The sequence below is a fragment of the Tachypleus tridentatus genome, chromosome 13 (genome assembly GCF_004210375.1).
Source record: "Tachypleus tridentatus isolate NWPU-2018 chromosome 13, ASM421037v1, whole genome shotgun sequence".
Lineage (NCBI taxonomy): Eukaryota > Metazoa > Arthropoda > Merostomata > Xiphosura > Limulidae > Tachypleus > Tachypleus tridentatus.
The window spans coordinates 98,275,805-98,300,526 of record NC_134837.1 but is presented as its reverse complement, the minus strand read 5'-3'; the positions used below and the strand labels follow the sequence as shown (position 1 = coordinate 98,300,526).

General features: G+C 32.0%; 1 protein-coding gene across 1 annotated transcript in view; it reads left to right on the top strand.

The window, feature by feature from the left end:
• Positions 1–6,032: 6,032 nt before the first annotated feature.
• LOC143238555 (acetylcholine receptor subunit alpha-like) overlaps positions 6,033–24,722 on the top strand; it is a 109,023-nt gene continuing 90,333 nt past the window's right edge. The window contains exon 1 of the mRNA XM_076478900.1: positions 6,033–6,224. Within this exon, the coding sequence (XP_076335015.1) occupies positions 6,155–6,224 (70 nt within the window). The 5' untranslated portion in view covers positions 6,033–6,154. The remainder of the gene's footprint in view (positions 6,225–24,722) is intronic.

Below are 24,722 nucleotides of genomic sequence, written 5' to 3'. Positions count from 1 at the left end.
AAATCTAAGTTTAATTGAGATTTATGAATTTTAGAAATAGCATATAGAAAAGGTAAATCTACATAATAATTTGATTTAGTATAGAGTTTTTTATAAGTTTAAAGGACATTGCTAATTACTGTATCTTTAGATTGATTAATAAGTTTAAATGTTTGTGTACTATTGATTTATTTTATCATAATTAATGCGTAAAACTTTTCATAAATAAAACCGAAATTATAGTTAGCTTTACCAACGGGAACTATAACATATTTTTTGTAATTCGTAAATCTTATTTTTAGCTGTTGAAATGATAAATCTATATGGTATTTCTTTATATTTTTACGGGATAATTTAATTTCTTCAATTACATATAACTTTCATTCAAAATCATCTAGGTGGACAAGGTGTAATATAGTTGAATTTCAAAATATATTCATAAATATTGCTTACAGTAGGTTCTAGAACATGTTGCTTATTACATTTTGTGGCTATTCTGTAGTTAAACTCTTTTTTAAGTACTTCACATGGTAGTTTATTTATTTTTTATAATTTTCAAGTTACCAGTAACACTATGTTTTTGAAAAGTATCAATAAATTTACTATTTTTCACGCTCACATGGTTAACTTTATCTACATTTAAATTAATTAAAAATATAATTACATAATGGAAGACCAGTTGGAACACCGTATTTTATAACTAACCATAGGCTTGAAGTTTTTACAAAGAAGAATATTATTTAAGCATCGTTGCGAAAAAAGTCACAAAAACAGATTAATATCATCAAGTGTACAGAATGAGCTAAGTTTCAACTATAGTCTCGCTAACATTTATAGTATTATAATATAAATCACATATTATTTGTGATGTTTAAACAATGATCTTTAGATCTAACTTAAAAGAGGCTTTAAGCTAACGTTGTAAAATAAATCAAAACAATAAAGCACAAATAATATTCTAAAGAATAGTGAAAGCTAGTACAGTTCTTTACTTTTATTATAACAGTTGAGACTGCATAAGACAAAAACTTCAGATCCACAGGTATTGCGAAGATGCTTTAAGCATATTTGATACAGTTTGCTACATAAAAAGTACGTGCCTGAAGTACATTTTGCTATGTGACGAGAAAGGAAAGAGTTTATTTTTTTACATTCAGTATTAATATATGGATGTTCTGCTCTCAGCTCATATAGTGAGTGTTGAAGGTTTCTATGCTACCTTGAGTTTTAATTCTTAATGCTACAATTACTTAAAACTCAAGATAGAATAAAGAGAAGTGTACCTTTGTATCAACTTAGAATTACTTCGCTGTCGGTGAACCATTCATAAAAGATTCAGTTCCAGACCAGATGTAAGACATAGTATTGTCTGTAAGCTTGTTACCCTGTTGTATACAAATCATTATTTGTAATAACCGTTATTATAAATTTTATTGTTGTTTATATATTAAAATGTACGTGTGGTAAGAAAAAAAATAGCGTGTATAAATTTCGCTGGCAAATGTAATAAATGTGATATATACTGATATTCAATTAATTTTTAAATTAAAATTTTCGGCTATTGGAAATGGTAAGACTTCACGTACGTAGCATGATAAATCGGAGACTCGTCTGAGATAAATTATAATACGTAACAAAATCTATTAGTATTAATGGGTAACACCATTGAAGTAAGCAAAGCTTTCGGGCTCTGAGTAAGTGTTAAGAAGATGAAAATTATGGTTACGTCAAAGAAGAAAGAAATAGCAAGAGAAAATATCAGAGTAAACGAAAACATCTTGGAACAGGTAGATAAGTTTCATTACTTAGAAAATCTTCTCACCGGAAACGGAAAGTGTCAGAGGGAAATAAGAAGAGGAACTGAGATAACACGATCCACTGCCATCGTTCGTTATTAACATCCAAGATACTTGCCAAATAAATCAGAATTTGAAATGTTATGTGTGGTCCACTCTCTTATGTTAGTGAGATACGTAATACGTCCAGAAAGATATTGAAAGATTTCGAAATTAGGTGTAAAAGGAGAACTTTTGATGTGACAGCAAGAAAAGCAAAAGACGGGGGACCTAAGACAAAATCAAAATAGTTTTCGTGGGGGCTTGAAATCCCATTAATTTTCATAAACTTGTAGTAGAGTTTATAGACTACATAGTTTACAGAGCACTGTTTGTAATAATTGGAATATTAATATTATTCGAATATTTTTTAACTTTTTTTCGGTAACACTACTAAGTTTTTCGTGATGACAAGAAACTTACTTGAAGTAAAAATGAATTCTCAAATGGCTGGTATAAGTATTAAAATAAAGTACAGAACAACGTTTTGACCTTCTTAGGTGATCTTTATTTTAACAAAAAGAGTCGCAAACCTTCAAATATTGTGTTTTTTGAAGCGAGAATGATACGAAACATTGAGTTAAATCGTATTATCATACCTTATTTGCTTAATCATGTATGGGATATAATAATTCATTTTTGAGTTATCAGAATATTTTTAGGTGCTTTTTCAGTGAAATTAACACTATGCTAGGAGAAATATTCAGCGAAATAAAGCTAATTGTGAAGAGATGTTTTGTAACTTTTACGTGCCAGTAAGTGTATTTCTTAGGAAATGATAAAGGAATGTGAAGGAAAGCTACTGACACTATTGAAAAGACAACAAGTGAAAATTTTTTCGCCGAGAACTTGCTTTTATCGAAACATGTGTGACACTCTTACATACATTGGTTTTGATAGCTTGGTATAGCTTAGGATACTCTTGTCGTAAGCTGCAGATTGGGAGATTCAATCCCATCACCGAACATGCTTCTACTTTTAACCGTGGGAAAGTTATTATGTGACAGTTAATCTCACTTGTTGATAAAACAGTAGCTTATTAGATGGAAGTGAGTAGTATTAACTAGCTGCACTTCTTTCAGTCTATTATTTTAAAAATTAGTAACGCGAAATTCAACTAAACAAACTTTGCTGATGATTGTCTCCAAGTAATACTAATCATCTTATGATGATCAGTGATATTTGTATGTAAATAAACATTACTGTATTATTCAGAAATTAAAATTTGGCATGTTTTTAAACTTTTGTTTGTTTTTAGAATGGGGAATTTTTGTTTATATTTAAGAACACAGTACCCAAGAGTCAATCATTTACAAGAAGAGTGGCTAATCACTCAAGTTATCCTGACGGGTCTCCCGCTGGAACAGCAGTAAGTTTATTTTGAATTTTCGCGTAAAGCTTGTTGGATTGACCGTAACATTATAACACTCTCACAGCTAAAAGGGCGAGCATGTTTGGTGTGACTAGGATTCGAACCCGTGACCCTTATATTGCGAGTCGAGCGCCCTAAAATTAGTGGACACTGTAGATAGCCTGATGTAGCTTTGCTATAAAAAACATATTTTGACGATGAAATCGAGAAAAAAAATTGAAAAATCATTTTTAATAACAAGAAATTTTTTGTCGTGTCTTACAATAGATTAACATTTTACAATAACGTATTACAATGAAGCCCAAAACATCCTTTGTTAATGTATAATATTCTTGTTGGTCTTAAGCCTGAAAACAATTGGCTCATTAGGTTCTGAATCACAAGAATTGCTGTTTTATCGTCCTTAAAGTTTAACACAAATCGAACTGCAACACTTCAAGCATTTATTGCCTGAAAACTGAAGTACTTTCAAAGCACTCGCCAGTTTCACCAGTACTCGCTTTTTCTACCATCTCGTGAACCTCAGGAGTGCAATCACAATTCGCAGATTTTATGGATTCCGTTCCCATCAAAAATTTATCACGACATCCACATTTGTTACATTTACCACATTAAATACCTTTGATATCTTACGCAATTTTCAGTTAGTTTGTAAATGGAGAGTTTCATTAAGGGTTTTCAACATCCAAGGGAGATACCCAGTAACTTCACACGAAGTTAAGCAAGGAAACATTCTTACGAGGGATAAAGTTAAACTTTGGTAGGGACAAATCTCCGAAAAATGAGTTTCATCGAAGTTTTCAGTGCAAAAATATCCAATTTAGAGTTGATAGATGAAAAAAGAAAGACGTCTAAAATGTTAAAACTCGTGGTTATCCTGTTGCTGAGTGATTGAGTGACACGTACATGGTGGTATATAAAGTTTCATATCCTTTCAGTGCAAAGGAAACCTAAGGATGAGACTTGCCTTTAAAAATTAATACATTATAATAAAATAATATCAAGAAATATATTGACTGTAGCTCACTACATTGAGTCGGGCGTGGTCTAGTGATCAATGTGTAAGACTATGGATCTGAAGTGCAATATTCATTTTAGGGTCGCAGATGTGTTATAAGAGTAGGGATCAAATTGCGCTATTTGATTAGGTCATCATGACAAGTGAACATAATGGATGATTATGTAAAAGTACCAGAAAGTAGAGAACGTGTTTGTAAGCAGCCATAATACAATAGCTTATATAATACATATCTTAAGATGAATATAATTAATCATTAATTTAATAGTTAACTGAACCATTTATAATTAATTTATCCTAAAAATAATTCTTATATTTAAATTAATGGCATTTATTTACAATTTATAAATGTCCTAAAATTAGAATATTTTAATTAAAACTTACTCAATCAAGTGTGTTTTCAGTAGTAATTTGTTTAAAATTTGTTATATATCAATACTAAGTTTATGGGAACACTTTCAAGAGATAACTAAACGTCGTTGGTAAATTTTGTAGTGACTGTTATTTGACCTAAGAATTAGTTTAGTTTGTTTTGAGTTTCGCGCAAAGCTATACGAGGGCTATCTGCGCTAGCAGTTCCTAATTTAGCAGTGTAAGACTAGAGGGAAGGCAACTAGTTATCACTACCCACCGCCAACTCTTGGACTACTATTTTACCAACGAATAATGGGATTAGCCGTAACTATACAACGCTCCAACGGCTGAAAGAACGAGCATATTTAGTGTGACGGGGATTCGAATCCACAACCCTCAGATTACGAGTCGAACGCCCTAACTAACTGATCATGCCGGACCTGACCTAAAAAAGAAAATTATTTCGTGATAACATTTTGTTTGGATATCATAGAATTGGTAACTATGCCACTAAACCATTTCAGTGATTACAAACAAAGTCTATAAATATTAGCGGCCTATTAGTGGCACAGCGGCATATCTGAAGACTCACACAGCTAGAAATCATTTCAATACCCGTGACGGGCAGAGCACACATAGCCTATTGTGTATCTTTTTGCTTGATTTCAAATAGGCGGAAAATAATTATATTAAATATTTAATTTAGGAAAGACGAATTCAAAGATAAAAAAATTTAATTTCCGTTCCTCCAACTAAGAACATAGACGAACAGAAAAGAAGTTATTTTAATTATTCTTCGTGTTCGCCGATTTTTCCGTAGAAACTGTAGTAATTTGAATATACACTCTGTCCAAAATGACTACCTTAATAAGGTTGCCTAGCTATAAAACTCTGACAGGAATTTAGCCATATATATAATGGAATTACAGGATCATATGAGGTAAAAGTAATAAATACCAAAACAGGCCAAATGTTAGTAAATATGTACAGATATCTAGCTATCTAGATATATATACCGTGTTAATGTAAATAGTACCCAATTTTATTTTTATTTTTTTGTATTTGAAAGGATTACTAAAATACTGAGCCATACACAGAGAAAAATTATCGCATTTAGTTAAGAAATGTTGATTTGAAGTTGTTGTTTGCGTCATTAGTACTGCTATTATTTTTTTAGTACTAAAGAGAATTTACGAAATCTTCACACACTTTCGTATTCTTTGCCGTTATTTTACTGGAAAGACTGTGCATATTTTATTTAGTCTAAGCTCCAATGGAACAATAATATTTTGTTGTGTCATACCAACGAATTTCACTCGCTGCCTTTTCCAGTCGTCACAGAGAAGTAGCGCCCTCTATCAGCAGTGTCCATACGTATGCTATTACATCTGATGCAGAAACAACTTCAGAATCTTGCGTACATACGAAGCACAGTACTTATCATCCTACATTGGCTTGTCTTCGCATGCACAAAATATGGTTTGATGTCACCTTAAGAGCAAGGCACAGCGGAAGAAAATGTCATAAAATGTAAATAATTTCATTAAATAGAGAAGAAATAATTTTTAAAAACAAAAGACATTATTTTAAGTCGCAATGAAGTATTGGATGGCTGGGAAAAATTATCGATGGTTAGTAGTTTATGTGACTCTGACAGTTATAAAAAGTAAGTTGAAATTGATATTTCTGAAGTTTTGCATTAATTATTTTACGAGTTTCTAGAACAAACGACACTAACTTTCATAATAAATAATAACCTAAGTGTGATAACTGAATGTTTAGACATGTTCTGGTAATATACCAACTTATCTTTTAAAATAAACCTCCTGTTTGCCGTCTTTAATATATATTTAAAAGTAAACGTTGATTTGTTTTTTAAATATATTTGATCATAAAGTTGTTGTTATACGAGGTATGATAAAAATAGGAAAATATTAATATATCCTGTAGAAAGATTTTTACTTGAAGCTATCTAATATTTTCTCATTAAAATACTAACATTAGTTCTGAGTATATTCAGTTCCAGATAACGTGAATAAACAAAGGACACCATACAGCAAAATGTTGGAGGATTTAATAAAATATACTGGAGTTAGTAAATATATGTATCTTGTCATGTTATATCATCATTTAGGCATTGTCGTTACAAAAGTAACTATCTATTTACAGGCGACGAATGATACTGGTCGCCCTCCATCTTGTTAACAGTTCTAAATTGCAGATAACTATGCCTGATACTATCTTGCAGTCTGCGACCTACTCTTTCAGGTCTATTATCACATAAGGTGTTGTTCTGTTGGAAATACCAAGTATTTTCTGTAATTTGAAATTTCATAATAAAATAACAATATGTAGGCAACCCATTTTTACAGTTACACCCCATATATATATATATATATATATGTGTGTATTAAGTCAGAGTAGGGATATAAAAGCTTTGTTGTAATTATGAAGTTTTTGTCATTGGATTTTTAGGAAAGTTCTATCGAATAATTTGTTTTGTTAATTTATATGTACACTATTATAAAGGCTCTTTCAATCTGAAAACTGAAAATACATTCTACAAGCGAAAACAAATGGATTTTTGGTTAAGATCTTATTGTACAATTGTACTCAAAACATATTAAATGTAGTTTTCTGTTTGAAATAAAGTTCAAAAGTAATAAATATGGTAAATTACATTTGACACATATTATACTTTAGTTAACTGAAATTTGTAATACGAAAAAGAACGTTAATGCATGTTGTTTACGATAATTAAACAGTCCGGAAACAATATTACTACAATAACAAATCATTAATTAATCTGGCATCACCATGTCAAATGAACGTAAATGATTGAAAACGTAAATTATAGTTTTGTAATGATTTCTTACAAAACAGTAAAAAAATTAAAGTTATCGCTTTGGTATATCATTCTTTCATCATTTTTTCAATATTCTTGGCTATTTAGTTTTTCTAACTGCAAACTTTATAAAGTATATTTGGTCTATTTTGTTACGTGAATAAAACCAAACTGACATATGAAATGTCAGGTTGTTTTACAAAACTAGTTATTAGTTGTGTTTGTTTGGTTGTTTTTGAATTTCGCTTAAAGCAACACGAGGGCTATCTGCGCTAGTCGTCTCGAATTTAGCAGTGTAAGACTGACTAATGGAAGACAACTAGTTGTCACCACCCACCGCCAATTCTTAGGCTACTTTTTTACAAACAAATAGTACGATTGACCGTCACATTATAACGCCTCCACGGCTGAAAAGGCTTTATTTGGTGTTACGGGGATTCTAACCCGCAACCTACAGATTACAGGTCGAGTGCCTTAACCAACTGGCCACGCCGGGTCTATTAGCTGTGTAATGAGTATCGTGCTGGTGGTTCACTGAGCAACAAGTCCTCTACTGGGACAACTGTAAGTCTACGGATTTACAACACTAAAATCAGGGGTTTGATTCCCTTCGGTGAACACAGCAGATAGCCCGATGTGTCTTTGCTACAAGAAAACAAACAAACAAGCACACAAACTGAGCAACAAATTGAAGCACAGAGTGGAATCCATTGATTTCGTTTTACTTAAGTGTCTTTTTCTGAATGAAAGTAAAAAGAACACAGAACTGAACTTTGTAACAAAAGTACTTCATTTAACACGAGAGAAACATCTCTATCTTTTATGGCATAAAGCACCAGAACTACTGCACTAAATAATTTGTTTTTTTTAAACAACTGTCAAATAAATTTAATTAACATAATTAAGCATAAATAAAATAGAGTACATATAGAAAATATCTTCTTCGTTAAGAAATATTAACAAGTTAAATACAATCTTAAGAAACCTATGTTCCAGAAATATAAACACACAGTTAACATCGTCATTGACACTGTTTGATGTCAAAGTGACACCATAAGCAGAAACACGTATAAAATGACGCCGCCTGTGGTGGTTCTAGTTACTGTATAAGAACGATTTATAATATGTAGTAAACTATGGTTTATACAGAGCCTACGTCTGTGAGGAATAGCAGGTTTTTTTTCTGGAAAATATTTTTCGTACGTTGCTCACCCTAAATTACTTTTCAAGTTTTACCTCGATGACAGGTTTGAAATTTAAGTATGGATTAGGTGAGGATGTAACCTTGCTAGCGGATGCTGATTCTGGCATGGTGTCAGTGAACTTTTTCTCCTAGATTCCGACATGGTCAGGAATTCAGAAAAAAATCAATGGATATATATAACGTATAAAATATATAGAACAATAAGTAAAAAAAACTAACGTTTAGTGATACTACAACCTTAAAAGAGTTAATTGAGTCATTACAGATGGTACAATAACAATGTCATTTATCTTCTGTAGTATGCAAAGCAAATGAAATGGCATTTAACTCAGTGTCAAATACAGAATCTATATAGGTTTTCCTGTGACAATCGCAGAACTGTAGTAAACTATAACTGAACATATAGAATAACTTTCTTTTAAACCACCCATAAAACCTGAAACAGAATATGGGTAGAAAGGTGTTTATAACAAACATCTTGATACTTTCAACTGAGAGTATCATCTCTTGTGAGATCCATTTCAATCAACGTTAACTGGATATGATATGATATTTTGTACTTGCAAATATCGTAGCCCAACACGGCATAAAAACACATTAACAGGTGAGATGCTGTGCAAGGGATTGAAATTTTACAGTATATATATAAAAGAAAGCTCAAAATGTCTAATGTGAAATGAAAGTTCATGGGGCTGTGGGTACAAATTCAGAAACGTAGAAATCCGTTGATAATTTACAAGTTTAATATCTTCAATACAGAGTTTTTACTGAAATTATACACCAGAGGCCCGTAGTCTATTTAGAATGAATAAGGGTATGATAGCTCCTGATCTAAAAACATGTGTTTACTCCTGAAGAGAAATGAAATAGTGTGATGTTCAGTGTCATTGTATACTTGGCTTTGATGTGTGTTTTGAATTTCGCGCAAAGCTACAAGAGAGCTATTTGCGCTAGCCGTCCCTAATTTAGCAGTGTAAGACTAGAGGGAAAACAGCTAGTCATCACCACCCACCGCCAACTTCTGGGTTACTCTTTTACCAACGAATGGTTAGATTGACCGTCATATTATAACGCCCCCACGGCTGAAAGGATGAGCATGTTTGGTGTGACGGGGATTCAAACCCGCGACCCTCGGATTATAAGTCGAACGCCTTAACCACCTGGCCATGCTGGGTCATACTTGGCTTTAAGTTGATTTATGAGTAGAAAAAGCTCATAAGAACTTTGTCTCAGCAACCAAAGAAACGTGTGTATCTCCTAGATGAGCCCAGCATGGCCAGGTAATACACTTGAAGATAACTCTTTGTAGAAACACAATAATAGCTGAAAAGGAGTTTGTTTAATTCTAAAAACCTAATGAAGCTAGCGCTAACAATTTTCTTCAAATCATAACAAAAAAGTCAGCCAAAGCAATAGGTCTATAATTAGAAGGAATCTGGCATCCCTTCTGGGGCTAGAAAGAGACATGACAAAAGTCTGAGACCATAAATTTGGAAACACCTGCTGTTTTGAAATTTAGTTCAAAAGAATCAGAAGAAGATGATTGGTTTGTTTTGAATATTGCCCAAAGTTATACATGGATTATCTGTGCTTGCCGTCCCTAATTTAGCAGAGGTAGGCAAGAGGAAAAGCAGTTAGTAATCATCACCTACGTACTGTAAAATCTTGAACTACTTACCAACGAATAGCAGTTTTAATAATCACATTATAATATCCCTACAGCAAGCATGTTTGATGGGACGGGGATTCGAATCCGCGACCCGCAGATTGCGAGTCCAGTGTCATAAACACCTAGCCATGCCACATCAAAGAAGACGAAGAGAAGAAGAAACGAGACAGTAAGAGTGGCATATCTACAAAAGTTTTCCAGAATCGTTTCTGAGGTTTATAACCGTTGGTAGTTAGTTTTATACTATAATGAGAATACTGTGGGAAGTATATAAGATATATAAGAATAATAAAGATTCTGGATAAGTCTGGACAATACAATCAGCTACTGGCTACATGCAGCCATTGATATACGATAGGCTAATAATGGCAAGATGAAGTTTAGAAAGAGTGGTAAATAGAAGCCAGTTACCTTCTTACAGCTTCTACTGTGAGATAAGCCAGCTGACATTGACTGGAGCTAATCAGAATAATGGCAAAAATGATTACTGCTCCATGAAAAATAGTCTATTCATTCCATAAAAAAACGTGAAGGAGCGTAAGTGATGAAATGAACAGATCGTTTACAATAAAAGTCTTATTTAAGGCATGGAATCGTATCATTAAAATATTCATCACCCTATTGGATTATACCCATTTAAATCTTATTTGAAAATGAACATGAAAGGAGACAACAACTGCTCAATAAAGTTATCAACATCTGTTTGATCGATTCTATTTCCTGGAAACACGTAAAGTGTACACAGTAGTAGTATAACCAATGGAAGCATGTATTGTAATGACTTCTAGTGTTTTTGTGAATGGTACATTCATGTAAGGACTATGTTGATCAATCAGCAACGTGACACTACTGTGAACCCGTCTATTACAAAACCTGTCCTTTCTGCAAATAAAAACTGTCGAATGATGAAAGTATTGTGATTTTTCAGGAGTGTCTCTTCTGAGGAGATACACAAAGGGTGGAGAATCAATTAAAGCTTTGATATAATTCAAATTACAGTAAAAATCTTGACAGTTGGATTTTGTCAATGTGGTAATTTTCACCTAGATTGTTTTTGTGCTTATAGATGTCGACTTGTTTTATTTAGGATTTTTATTACATTTTTATGACCAGAAGGTTTATCAACCTCAATAAATTCTTCTCTGGATCAAAAGTGAAGATATCCATCAGACATATAGGAGTTGTGTAAGCGAGGTCAGAACCACATAACCACTTGTGTTTATCCAAAATTGGATCTAAATACTCACTGTTATCTTTCGTTTTGCTCAATGACAGATCTCAACATGATGAGAGAAAAATATTTTGAGTGTGACAGAAAGAGAGAGAGAGCTGCCTACATTTTTACTGTGGTAATGGAACAGAATGTAAGAATATAACTCCATTTTGAAAGAGTTGTTACAATTTTGTCTCTGAATAAGAAATACCATTCTTAAATCTTATGTTTTTGTGCCTTTTTCTCTTTCATACACTTTAAGCATGATTTAAAATATAAAGGTTGGAATATGAGCATCTGTCACAAAGTGTTCTAATTTATATTTGTAGCAATCGTGGTATTTATCAGTACAATGAGCACAAGTACCACAACTTCATGTTTTTGAGCGTCCAAACTGCTGATAGTGAAAACTTCGAGAGGTTTAGGGGAATCTTCATTTTAGGTACCCTACCTTGACATTGGTAGGTAGATGTGTTGTTGTAAATGTCAAAATCAAAACCTTAGTTGTCTCAAATATTTTATGAGTGGAAACTTTTCTGACCACCTAAGTTGAGAGACCAGAAAATATCTTCAACTTGAAGATGTTAAGTAGATTACCTCTTAACAATAACTCCTCTTAAGGAATTCAAAGTAACATTGCGAGTAAATTCAATAGATATATCCTCAAAGCATTCTGACTTCAAGAGGAATTCACTCTCTTATGGTAATAATGTTTGAATTGGTAGCTCCCCAAATATTAATTTAATAACTGACTTTGTTGAACCAACAGGTCTCTGAGCCCTTTTGGAAATTTTTCTCCTAACGATTGTAACATCCGAAATAGATATTACTAATTATAGTGATTTAGTTGACCACAATTTATTATCCAATTAATCCTAAGAGGGCTGACAGACATCCTAGGCCTTCTCTATACAGTAATTCAAGGTCAAAATGGCGTGTTGTGATAACCCAAGCACAACTTCATCATCATATCCTCTTCTTATCTTTATTGGTCGCAACGCACAACAAAGATATGGACGATTATTTGATTTACAGATAAGGTAAACTGTGCAGGCAGAAACTCCCTCCTCAGATCCACTAAATAGTTACAGAAATCCACTTCCAAGATAATAAAATATATCACCTTTATTAGTCTAAGTCTAAATGATTACACAGTATAAAACACAAACAATTTATTTGTGAAATAATATCAACACTATTGCTAGGCGATTTTAGATAGTGTTTATAAAATGTAAGAAAAAATTACTGACTCTTTCTTTATTTCATTTCCAGATTCTGTAAAATGCTGTTAATCCGTGTTTAACGAGAGAGTATGTATCGGAATATTTAACTACACTGTTGAAAAATACACTCCTGTAATCAACCATGGGTCATTTTCCGTACCTTAAAGTGTATTTTGGGTAAAGAACTTACTAAGCAAATGACCTTATGATATGTTTGTTTTTACGAGCAAAGGAGCACAGGTATGGCCAAGTGTGTTAAGACGTTCGACTCGTAATCCGAGAGTCGCGGGTTCGAATCTCGGTCGCACCAAACATGCTCGCCCTTTCAGCCGTGGGGACATTATAATGTAACGGTCAATCCCACTATTCGTCGGTAAAAGAGTAGCCCAAGAGTTGGCGGTGGGTGGTGATGATTAGCTGCCTTCCCTCTAGTCTTACACTGCTAAATTAGGGTCGGCTAGCGCAAATAGCCCCCGAGTAGCTTTGTGCGAAATTAAAAAACACTCAACTATCAACAAAGGATCACAATGGCCTGTAATCATTATACCAACCGCAGAGAGAGAATTCGAAATTTAGCGTTATAAGCCCTTAAGCTTATCGCTAAATCCCCAGGGACTTAACTAATGACAAACAAAAACTAAAATAAAATGAAAAACACAATAAATAGACATTTATAATGACATAACATTTTATAAGAACTCAGTAGTGGAGTTTACAAGTGCACAATGTACGTTGTTGAATTCGTTGAAGTGTTGAATATTTCATAAATATTAACAGTATATCTACTCACTGTAATTTAAATAGGTGAAACTGTGAAAGTTATGTTTATTTTTAACTGATTATACAGTTAGCCCGTGGTAATATCTACTATATACATTTCATAGCTTATATCATTTGTGTCACAACCATGCCACATTATATACTCATAAGCACAACTGTGCTTATACAGTTGTATGAGACATTATAACTTCATCTCAGACGGAGCAAATATTGTACTATCTCTGAGCTACAGTTAGAGCTCGTGTTATTTTCTATATGATTTTATTGAATAGGATGTTATATACTTTTTACATTTACGTCAGCCTTAGGTAATGCACTCTCACTGCCAAAGGTATATTTTATGTTTTACTTTATTTACCACAGTTATAAGACGTTACACTTGTTTGCTACAGCGACAGACGCTATTGCCTTTAACATTTTTATCAAGGTAAACCTACTTTACCACAATTATATAAATATTATATTTATATCACGTGATAAATCCTTTCATATTATATATATATATTTATTTTCGATATAAATTTTTCTTTAATGTTATTCAATAATGCATACGTTATCTCTAACATTTAAGCTTGTGGTGAATAAACGTTGATAGGAGTACTTATAGTTTGTTTTTTAGGTTAACTAATTAAGAAAATATTAATACCTATGCACAGCTTTCAAATTCTCTCATAAATACATTCATTAATTCACATAAAACTAGATTGTGAGGAACAGATCTAATCAGATCACAGCAAATGTCATTCATCATTTGCTTTAAAATGACACTCAGTCGTAGGATTTCGAGACGGAGTTTATAAAGTACAAGAAAGGAATTAGGTTTATGTGATTAATATTTATGAAATTCGAAGTACAAATATTACAAACACTTCTTTATTGAGAAAAGTGTTTTTCTGTTGGAATAGTAACTTATATTTCATGGTTTTGTGTATACGAAGGCAGCTTTCCTAAAGCGCTCTCCGATAACTCTTGCGATGCTATTACCTAATTGAATACCGGAATTTGGCTCAGCATGGGCAGGTGGTTAGGGCGCTAGACTCTTAATTTGAGGGTTGCAGGTTTGAATGCCCGTCACACCAAACATGCTCACTATTTCACCTATGTGGGCGTTATAATGCGACATTCACTCCCGCTATTCGTTGGTAAAAAGAATAGCCCAAGAGTTGGCGGTGGATGGTGATGACTAGCTGTCTTCCCCCTAGTCTTGCACTGCTAAATTAGTTACGGCTAAGACAGAGAACCCACGTGTAGCTTTACGCGAAATCCAGAAAACAAACACACAATACCGGAAATTGACCGTCACTGTAGCTTTCATAACATATCCACGACTTTAAAGTACGGAACACGTTTTTGCAATGAAACTCGAACCAGAAATCCTGAAATTTAGAGTCGGTGTGGAACAAAACCTGACATTTTTAAGAGATCAAAGAACCTTTTTAAAGTTAAATAGAATGATCTACGTTCTTAAATCAAGCAAATGATTAGGGAATGTTAACTATTTAAGGCAGTTATTTTCCTCCATACGTTTTATAACATTATCATCAAAGAGTGAAACAAAACGAAAACATTGTTTGATTGTTTAAAATTAAGCATAAAGCTACACAATGGGCTATCTGTGTTTTGCCCACCTCGCGTATCGAAAACCGGTTTATAGCTGTGTGAGTCGGTAGATATGCCGCTGTGTCACTGAGAGAAGGGGGAAAAAAATCAATACAGAATAATAATAGTTTAAAATTTTCGATATATACTTTTATCATGCAGGAAATATTGAGAACAGACGCGTAGTTCGCTAATAGTACACCTCTATAAAATGTCGGCTTTTCTGTTTACGTGGAATGCTTTCGTATAATACCTTTCGTTATGACAACTACCATTTTCTGACTTATTATTCACATATATATATATCTTAAGCATGTATACTTCTATATATTTATGTAACACTTCTAGAATGCTATAGTTAAAGTATGTGACGTCAACATCTCGCATTCACTTTTGAGGAATGGTACCGTTAGTGTAACGAATCACTAGTAGTTATTCTGTCGATGAAAACTCAGTTTTCTTGGAGACGTATTTCATACAACTGTTGTATGAGACAGTGAGAGTATCAGAAGCTACTGAACATGACTGGTTTTCGGCGCCATCGCTGCTGCAGAATTCTACTTTGATTGATATTCGTTGACTCTTACACACATTTCAAGCTCATCTGACTAACTAATTTCTGATTATACAATGGGGATTACCACACACGAATCTATAGGCCACTTAGAATTTAACACATTCTAAATTGTATAAAATCATGTGATTTTGTCTTGTAAAATCTATTATGAATATTTATTCGTCATAGAAACATGTCCAGAAGGCACTCTTTAACGTAGTGTGAAAATTATTTTCTCCAAGAAATCTCTAAATGTTTAACTATATACGTAAATGTTGGTAGAACAAACTAGAAAGCACTACAACAGAAAGACGTGTGAATAGCTATCAGTACTACTAACGAATCTAGGTGTCAATATGTTTTACATTTTCATCAGGGTTAGAAGCATATATACTGCTATTCTAAGCACATGATTAATGTTTGTGTGTGCAAGAGACCGTTGTTTCACGTAATTTATCAGAATAATAAAGAAATACAATAGATATTGTATTCAATGTTAAAGATAAATGCAAGTAATTCGGAAAAATTCCAAAATGTTTGTTAATGTTATGTTTTCCCTATCTCAATGCGGATATTAATATGATGAGATATATGGACTCTTTGGGTAAACATGGAATAATGTGGCATACCTAACGTCTTACTTGAAGTTAAAACTTTACTGTCATAAAAGTTCTAATTTAATGCCTCAGGTTCATGGTGATTTATACACCAGTTATCCATATTTAAAAAAATCACTTACAGTTCTTTTTACGAATGATAACTAACTTTTAACTGTGTGAGATTAATCGAAACATGTTTGTAAAATGTCAACTTTTGTACTTTTATTCTACAAATAATAAAGGAGGCAAAAACTTCGATAAACTTTATTTATTTTAGAATGTTGTCGCAGAGAAACGTATGGACTATTTTCATGAAATCTCCCCTCCCGCACTAAAAACTAAAAAGAAACTCAACAACAAACAAAAACAACTATTCTTCGAACTTTGTGTCACAAACCATTTGTGGAGAGTCGTACTATACATATGCGGTAAGAATTTAAATATATATACTATATATAAAGCAGAGTAATATTACCTAAAGAAAAAAATGTTTTGAGCGATGTTCCGAGCAAAATATTTGGGGAAGCCTTGTTTAAGCCTTTTGGTGAATTAACTTGTGAGAAGCTGCTACAAAATATTAATCCAGTCTGTTTTTAAAACACAATTTGTCCCGAGTTTTTTTCAAATTTCGCACAAAACTACACGAGGGTTATCTGCGCTAGCTGTCCCTAATTTAGCAGTGTAAGACTAGAGAGAAAGCAGCTAGTCATCACCATCCACCGCCAACTCTTGGGATGCTCTTTTACCAACGAACAGTGGTATTGACCGGAAATTATAACGCCCCTATGGCTGAAAGGGCGAGCATGTTTCGTGCGACAAGAATTCGAAGCTGTGACCCTCAAATTACGAGTCGAGTGTCCTAGCCACCTGGCCATACTGGACCTCCCCAGGTTTGTATTAATTGGAGTATACTGTAATTTGAAATCCTGAGATATTATAAAAATTTGTTTACACCGGTTGAATACTCTACATTACAAATAACTTGGAGCATCGCTACTTCTGGTTCTGCTCTATCTGACGATTATGTATTTTGACAATAGCTCCGTAGTTTCAAATATAGAAGGCACCTTGGTAAGGCCGCTATGTCAAGGCACATTACTTCTCCGTTTGCTCTCCATAAGGAACTTAATGTACTGGGACAATGGTTTCTCAGCGCTCATTTCAACAGTCATGTTGCATTAAAATCCATAGGCACTGTCTTGGTGAGCTGACTAGTACGTCTTCATAGAGAACAGTATCAATAGCCAGCTTATATTCCAGCTGTATGAGGTATTCGATTGAACAAGCATGTTGTGGAAACAGTTTATGTACACGTGGTTTGTGTTTTCAGATGGAGATATTTATTGATTATGTAGTTACTGTTGCACAAGTTGATCCACATTCCTTTGTCTTCCCCGTCTTGAAAATTCTAAATCTCTTATTTAAACAAACCTTTATGATCTGAGTGTATTAACATTTTGCGTCGGAAAAGGCTGTTACATACCATTCCCAAAAGTTAACAGTTTTCGTTTGCCTCACACTATCTATGTAATACCAAGTCCCCAGTGGTTCAGCAGTAAGTCTGAAGGCTTAAAACAAAGTTTTGATACTCTTGGTGAGTTCAACACAGATAGCTTATTGTGTAAATAAACAACCATAATACCAAACAGTGTCGTAATGCATTCCGTTCTACCAAGGTCTTACTTCGACTGTGGTTGTCACATTTTTAATACAGCATATCAATCGTTGACCTTGTACTTGCTGATTTAGATATTGAAAATAATCTTTACATAACATACTTAACCATCTATATATCTCCGTTTTGTTTGATATTTCTTTATTATTAAATATAATCATCCATGAAATAATGTGATGTAGAAGCACTTTACCACATTTAACTTCGAATTTGGGGGAAAAAAAAAAACATAGTTGTAATGTTACTTTAACTTCTGATGATATTGTGTTAAATTGTACCACGATTTTGGCTTTTCCTTGCATTTTATTAAAATATAATGCACACATTAATATGGATTTTCTGAAAACTCTGGAGGTTTGAATAAAAATTTAATTTGATTTACTGGTTGATAGTGTAAACTAATATAACGAGTTGCTTTCATTGTTAACCTAAATTAACAGTCATTCATTATGACTTTTCTATTAAAAGAGCGACTATTATCACTTCCCTTAGAAAATCGGAGGGAAGCTATTTACGACTGTTTAACATATTGACACTATGTGATCATTTCAATAGGGTCCAAGCAATCAACTTACCATACGCAAATACGTTGAGTGTTATACATATATTTTATGTAAGTCGTAATGATGTGGTTAGCTATTACAGTGTGGATGCATAACAATTAGATAAATAGCAACTTAAAAAAATCTAATAACCAAAATGCTTTCGGAACGTTGTTTGGAATTATAATTATGTTATGAATGTTCACCTTCATGTTACAGCTTAATTCAAAAAGTTTAACTTTATAAGGTTCACAGTGATATTATAATATATTTTCATAACTCTTCTCTACTACGACTATACTTTAATGACAAGGCAATTTTTCTTCCCAAAAATTGGTGTTGGTATTATGTCAATGATTAATTAACTAGAATGATACTTTTAAATTGTAAGCCTTTTTGAGTAAAACACAGTTTATCCTAAATAACGGTGTGTAAATGTGTTTTTAACTTGTTCATTTTGTTACGTTTATTAAGGAAAATAAAATTCATTTGCATAATTGGGACGGTTTTTGTATGAATTTGGTTTTAGCTTGTGTTTTGGCCCAATTTGTTCATTGTTCTTAGAAATATATCGAACTGTTTCCTAAGCATTTTTAGGAAAAAAAAGAGTAGTTAGTGAAAATGAACTTTGGATTAACAAACACACATCACACGAGTTTCCCTTCATTGAAACAAAATTTTACACCGTGTGTAGTCTGTAGGAACATATAGAAATATATTTGTAACCAATGTATACTTATCATGACAAGTATGATACTATTTTGAGCTCTGAATCCACATAGCTTGTTTAACTTCAATTTAAGTTTCATATAATATATAAAATATATGTTTTATGTGACATGTAACTTTATATTATATATAAATATATGTTCTATTTGATATGTAATTACAAAATAAATGCTTAAGAAACAAGTAATCTTCAAAATAAATTTTAAAAATATTATATAGCTCCATGCAAAAAGTATATATTTTAAGTTAACATAGTAAAACAATATTTAGATTCTCTTCGATGCATTCGTTTTGTTCCTTTGAAAAGCAGTAGGGTATTGGACACGAAATTTCTAATGCACGAAACTGACATGCCTTAAGAACTTTTTAATGGAATTTTCCGTTTATTATATGCTAAGAGGATTACTCAACATGTTTTTATTTCTGAGACAGACAAGTGCTTGAATTTTCCTATAGTTAAGCAATCATTGATTTTTATCATAAAGAAATGAAAGCAGGATCTATAACTTAATGAAATAGAGAATATGTCAGGCATTAAAAAAATACCAATCTGTGAACAGAATAAAGAAGCAATCACTGTACAAAATTAATGGTAGTCTAATGTAGACACAGTATTTTACCTAAATAAGTGGTGAAAATTCAAGAGTTCTTTGTTTAAATAATTAAAAGAAATAACAAATATTTTAATACTTTCTGTCTAAACGTAGACCTTTAAGCTTTTTTTAAAAAAATGCTTCAAAGTCTGATGTTTGCTATTTCCAGTTTAAAGGTAAGGGTAACGGTATGCATAGATTTTTGTATTAAATAATGGAATAATATCAACATTTTATTCACTATTGAATCATTTGGTTGTAGTTTAACACAAAGCTACAAAAAGGGTCATATGTGTTTTAACCACCATGTGTATTGAAACCCGTTTTCTAGCATTGTAAGCCTGCATATATTCTGCTGTGTTATTGGGGACGTCTTTAGTTCAAATAATGAGAAAATTAAATGCAATATTTTAAACTGGTCTTAAATAAAGACAGTTTGATATTTTGATGCTATTGTAACTTATTTACAAATATGCATAGTACGTTAAGTGTTTGAGATAGATTGTGATTTCCAAAGAATGTCCCATTAATTTAAATTATTCGGAAGAGATATGATGATAATCTTTTAAAGAAATATAGAGCTGTTGAAAGCCTTACAAAGATACTGGAGAAAAGTAGGTTGCATGTTCATTTTTGAAATAAATGTATGCAGTATGATAATTTAAATGAAGTATTCGAGATTAGGATTAAACTACGAACTGAAATTGCAAATAAGCATATAAACAATGGAAAATGTGTTAGAAAGTTTGAAAGAAGTTGTATCAAGAATGGACTTTTTACGCTTACAGCATGTTATTGAGTTTAAAAAAGACGCTCGCTAAATTGGCATGAAAGAAACAAAGTTAAAAAGGTTACAAGATAAAAGTTCAATGTGCATATATTTTTAAAAGTTTCCACACGTTTTTTACAACTTTTAATATTATCAGTTGTCAGAAACTTGTTGTTGTTGTTGTTTTGAATTAAGCACAAAGCTACACAATGGGTTATCTTTGCTCTGCCCACCACGGGTATCAAAACCCGGTTTTTAGCATTGCAAGTCCACAGACATACCGCTGAACCACTGGGGGGCTGTCAGAAACTAAATAAAGGTTACTGTCACGAGAATTAAAGAATTTCAATTACCCATAAAAAGTTAGGCTATGTAGAATATTTTATGAATTTTTATATTATTATAGAAGTTAAAAACCCTTCCCATTCAATTTAAAATTATGTTAATTTTGAAAATATAGTTACTGAAATTATTGCTTTAAGTATTTCGTAGTTTTGACTACAAATAGGTTATTTTATTTAAAATAAAAGTTTTATCCATAAAACATCTTAGTTAATATAGTAATTTTTAAGCCTGATAAAAAAATGGTATAGTAGTTCTGAATAAGAAGGCTAATATAAAAAAAGCTTTAATGACTCTTTATAATATTTATTAAGTTTAACAAATTGGAGCCCATTCATTTATCTTTGTGAGAGAGACGTTTATAAAATGAACCATTGAAAATTAGACAATAATTAAGTCTGAAAGTGGTAATAATAGAATCAAACCAGTTTGTAATTCTTATGAATATTCTATGGATTATTTAAAGTACATAAAGAAAACTGACATATTGTAACAATGTTATTTATGTTATCTCATAAATGAGGAACTTTTTTAGTCGTTTTCTAATAAATGAGAGTACAATATAGAATGACTTTGAATTTTAGAAAGATCGTTATAAATTAATTTTAGATGACCAGTCTGTATTGCTAGCTTATATACTTAGTCATTATTTATAAATGTATCTTTAAATGAAGTAAAAGGAGTTAAGTAGTAATCTAATTAACCAAAATTCGGATGCTATTAGGCATATAACGAAGCTAGATTTTATTAAATTATTGAAACTTATTACTAAAGAGTGTAAGTTTTAAGTGGTTGTCATTATGAACAAATAGATAGAGTTTCTATGGGATCAAGGGTTGCATGATGTTTAAGTAATTTGTATTAGATTGTCATGAGAATATTTTAAATAATTTGTATAAATTATTTGACAAGTGAAACCATATGGATAACAATTTTGTAATACTTTAAAATAAAGCTGATATTTATGAATTTCAATAGTATTTAAACATTCAACGTGTTAAATGAATAGAATAGGAGCACATATTCTCAATTTGGGATAATAAAATTGTTAATTGAGGGAATTCTTCTGATAATGAGTGTTACCATAAATCAACTTTTACGTTTTCATGTTTTTATTTTGATAATCATCTAGCCTGTAGTTAAAACATTTAATACACATTTTAGTATTTTGGACTCATAAATTAGTTTTTTAAGTTTCTTATGTTTCATGAAGAAGTGAATAAAGTAAAGAAATTCCTAAAAAATATAGTTCTTATCTTAAGTTAATTGATAATGCTGTTGGATAGTATTTACAGCTTTTTCTAATTATTAAATTAAATATTTTTTCACTACTATACATACATATATGTATATATGTGTGTTTTTTTGTATACATAAATGATGCTCTAGAATTAATGAAAATACTAAAATATTTTAAATTGTAAGGATTATCCTGAACTTCAACTTAAAAATATATTCAATATTTCTTTATAGTAATTGTTTACGTTTAAAAACAATGTTACGTTAACTAGAAATGTGAAATCCATAGTGTAATTATGGAGAGTTCACCAATTCGTTGTTCGAGTTTTAGGACTAAGGAACATGCGCAAAATCAACTATTTTTCAACATGGTTTACAGGAATGTGACACTTTGCCTACCTTCCGTATACTAAGGAGCTTCTAGCGAGAAAATACTGAAATGTTGTGGATACACAAGTTACATATTAAATGATAATGTTTGGTTAAAATATAACAAACAATCAAACAAAACGAAACTATTATACGCTTTCAAATCACACTTAGATTAATTGAGGGAAATAACATCATGCTAATAGCAACAATAATTTATTATATAATATATTAATGTAAAAAACAAACAAACATCAGTTTAAGTTTTCGTATTATAATCAGATTGAACATAAAATCAGTGTAAAAACATATTTAGAATAGGAAATTATCGAGTTCGTTTAAAGTGTGAATAGATATGTCAGCCATAACAAGAGAAATAAACGAGATTGCATGTCTTCGTCTCGCGGGTCCTTTTCAAGATTACATGTATTTATATTGGATAACGTCATAGTTCACCTTCCAAAACGCAGAAAGTCCTTCTTAGCTCAAGGATGATCAACGATCCGGATCGTTTTCTACAGTACGATGAGGAGTCTCAACCTAAATGTATCCATGACATTTGGTACAAATTCTATCACAGTTTACAGAGCTAACTTCAAACTGCGAAAATGTCCTAATCTTTACATTATAAAAATGTTTCAGAATCCACATATATATTTATACCCGGATCAAATTTTGGGATAACAGTCCCATGCATACTTCCCATCTTGTGTAAAAGTTTATTTCACATTGATTTATTTGTTTTTGAGATATGCGCGCACAAACACAAACAGACACACGTGGACTCGATTGCAATACCCTCGCACCCGGAGTAATAATAAAAAAGTGTGACGATCAAGTGATATAGGAGCCTATTGTTAATATATGTACATAAAATCTCTATATTAGTATTTGCTGTTTTAATAAGTCACTTTAAATGTAAATAAGATGATAGAAACAGCTGCGATTTCGGTAAGATACCAGTAACATTGTATCACGCTAAATAAATATCTACAAATAGAGAAAATACTTCAACGTTCAATTAAAAGATCCTGGCACGCTCACAATATATTATGATAAGCTCACCATACACCAAATTTTAGTTACTTGTGAGGATATTGGTTCTTTGTGCAACATCTCTGCTTTATCAATTTCGGTTGTGAAATCTAAATTACCGCTTATTATTCTATACATTATGTTACAACAGGCTCAACTGTTATTTCCGTAAGTCTAATGTCTAATTAATGAAGACTCTAGCTACGTCTGTGTTTTATATTAGGATATAATAACACTGTTGTAATTACGTTTCTGATCCATCAAGATATTATTCCGTCAGTAATTCTTTTTTACAGTGTAGGTTTGTTTGGAATTAAGCACAAAGTTAGACAATGGGCTATCTGCGCTCTGCTCACCACAAGTATCAAAACCCAGTTTATAGCGGTGTGAATTCGCAGACACATAGCTGCAACACTGGAGGGGCTTTTATAGTATAAGATGTCAACTGCAAGATTTCACCTTTCTATAAATAGAAAGAAAGAGTTTATATGTTTATATATATTGTTACGTATAATAATTTCTTTCTGACAAGTTTCTAATTTATTATGTTACGCACGTTACGCATTGCGGTTTGGATTTAGAAGTTAATTAAATGTCGATATGTATCAAAGTTATAATATATGCCAACAAGATTGATACACAAAATTTTCTTTTTTAACACAAATATATTTTAATATACAAACAACAGTACAATTTATAATAACGGTTATTACAAACAAAAACTTGTACAAAAGTTTTACGTACTCACAAACAGTACTGAATCTTCCATCTGGTCTGGAACTGAAAATTTTGTCAATAGTTTACGATGAACGAATTAATTCTATGTTGATACACAGGTACAATTCAGTTAATGTGAAGCTAGCTAGCTTTATTTTTGGATGGCCTTACTTTTCACCGATGAAGGTATCTAATGTTCTCGTAAAAATACTAATGCCCGAAATTAATTTTCTGAGGTTGAATTTTTCGAAATATATATACGTTCCTGGTTAAACATCTGTAGTTTTACGATTAATATAGCTTTATCACAGTTATAACTTCCGAGATTGATAGTATACTGACTGTAGCAAACCAATAATATTCTGAAAACTGTTTTTTAGCACGTCGATTTTTATCTTTAGGCGAGGTTTCTGATAGTTCAGTTAGTAATGATATTTTACTTACACACATAGTACTTTGTTGGTTC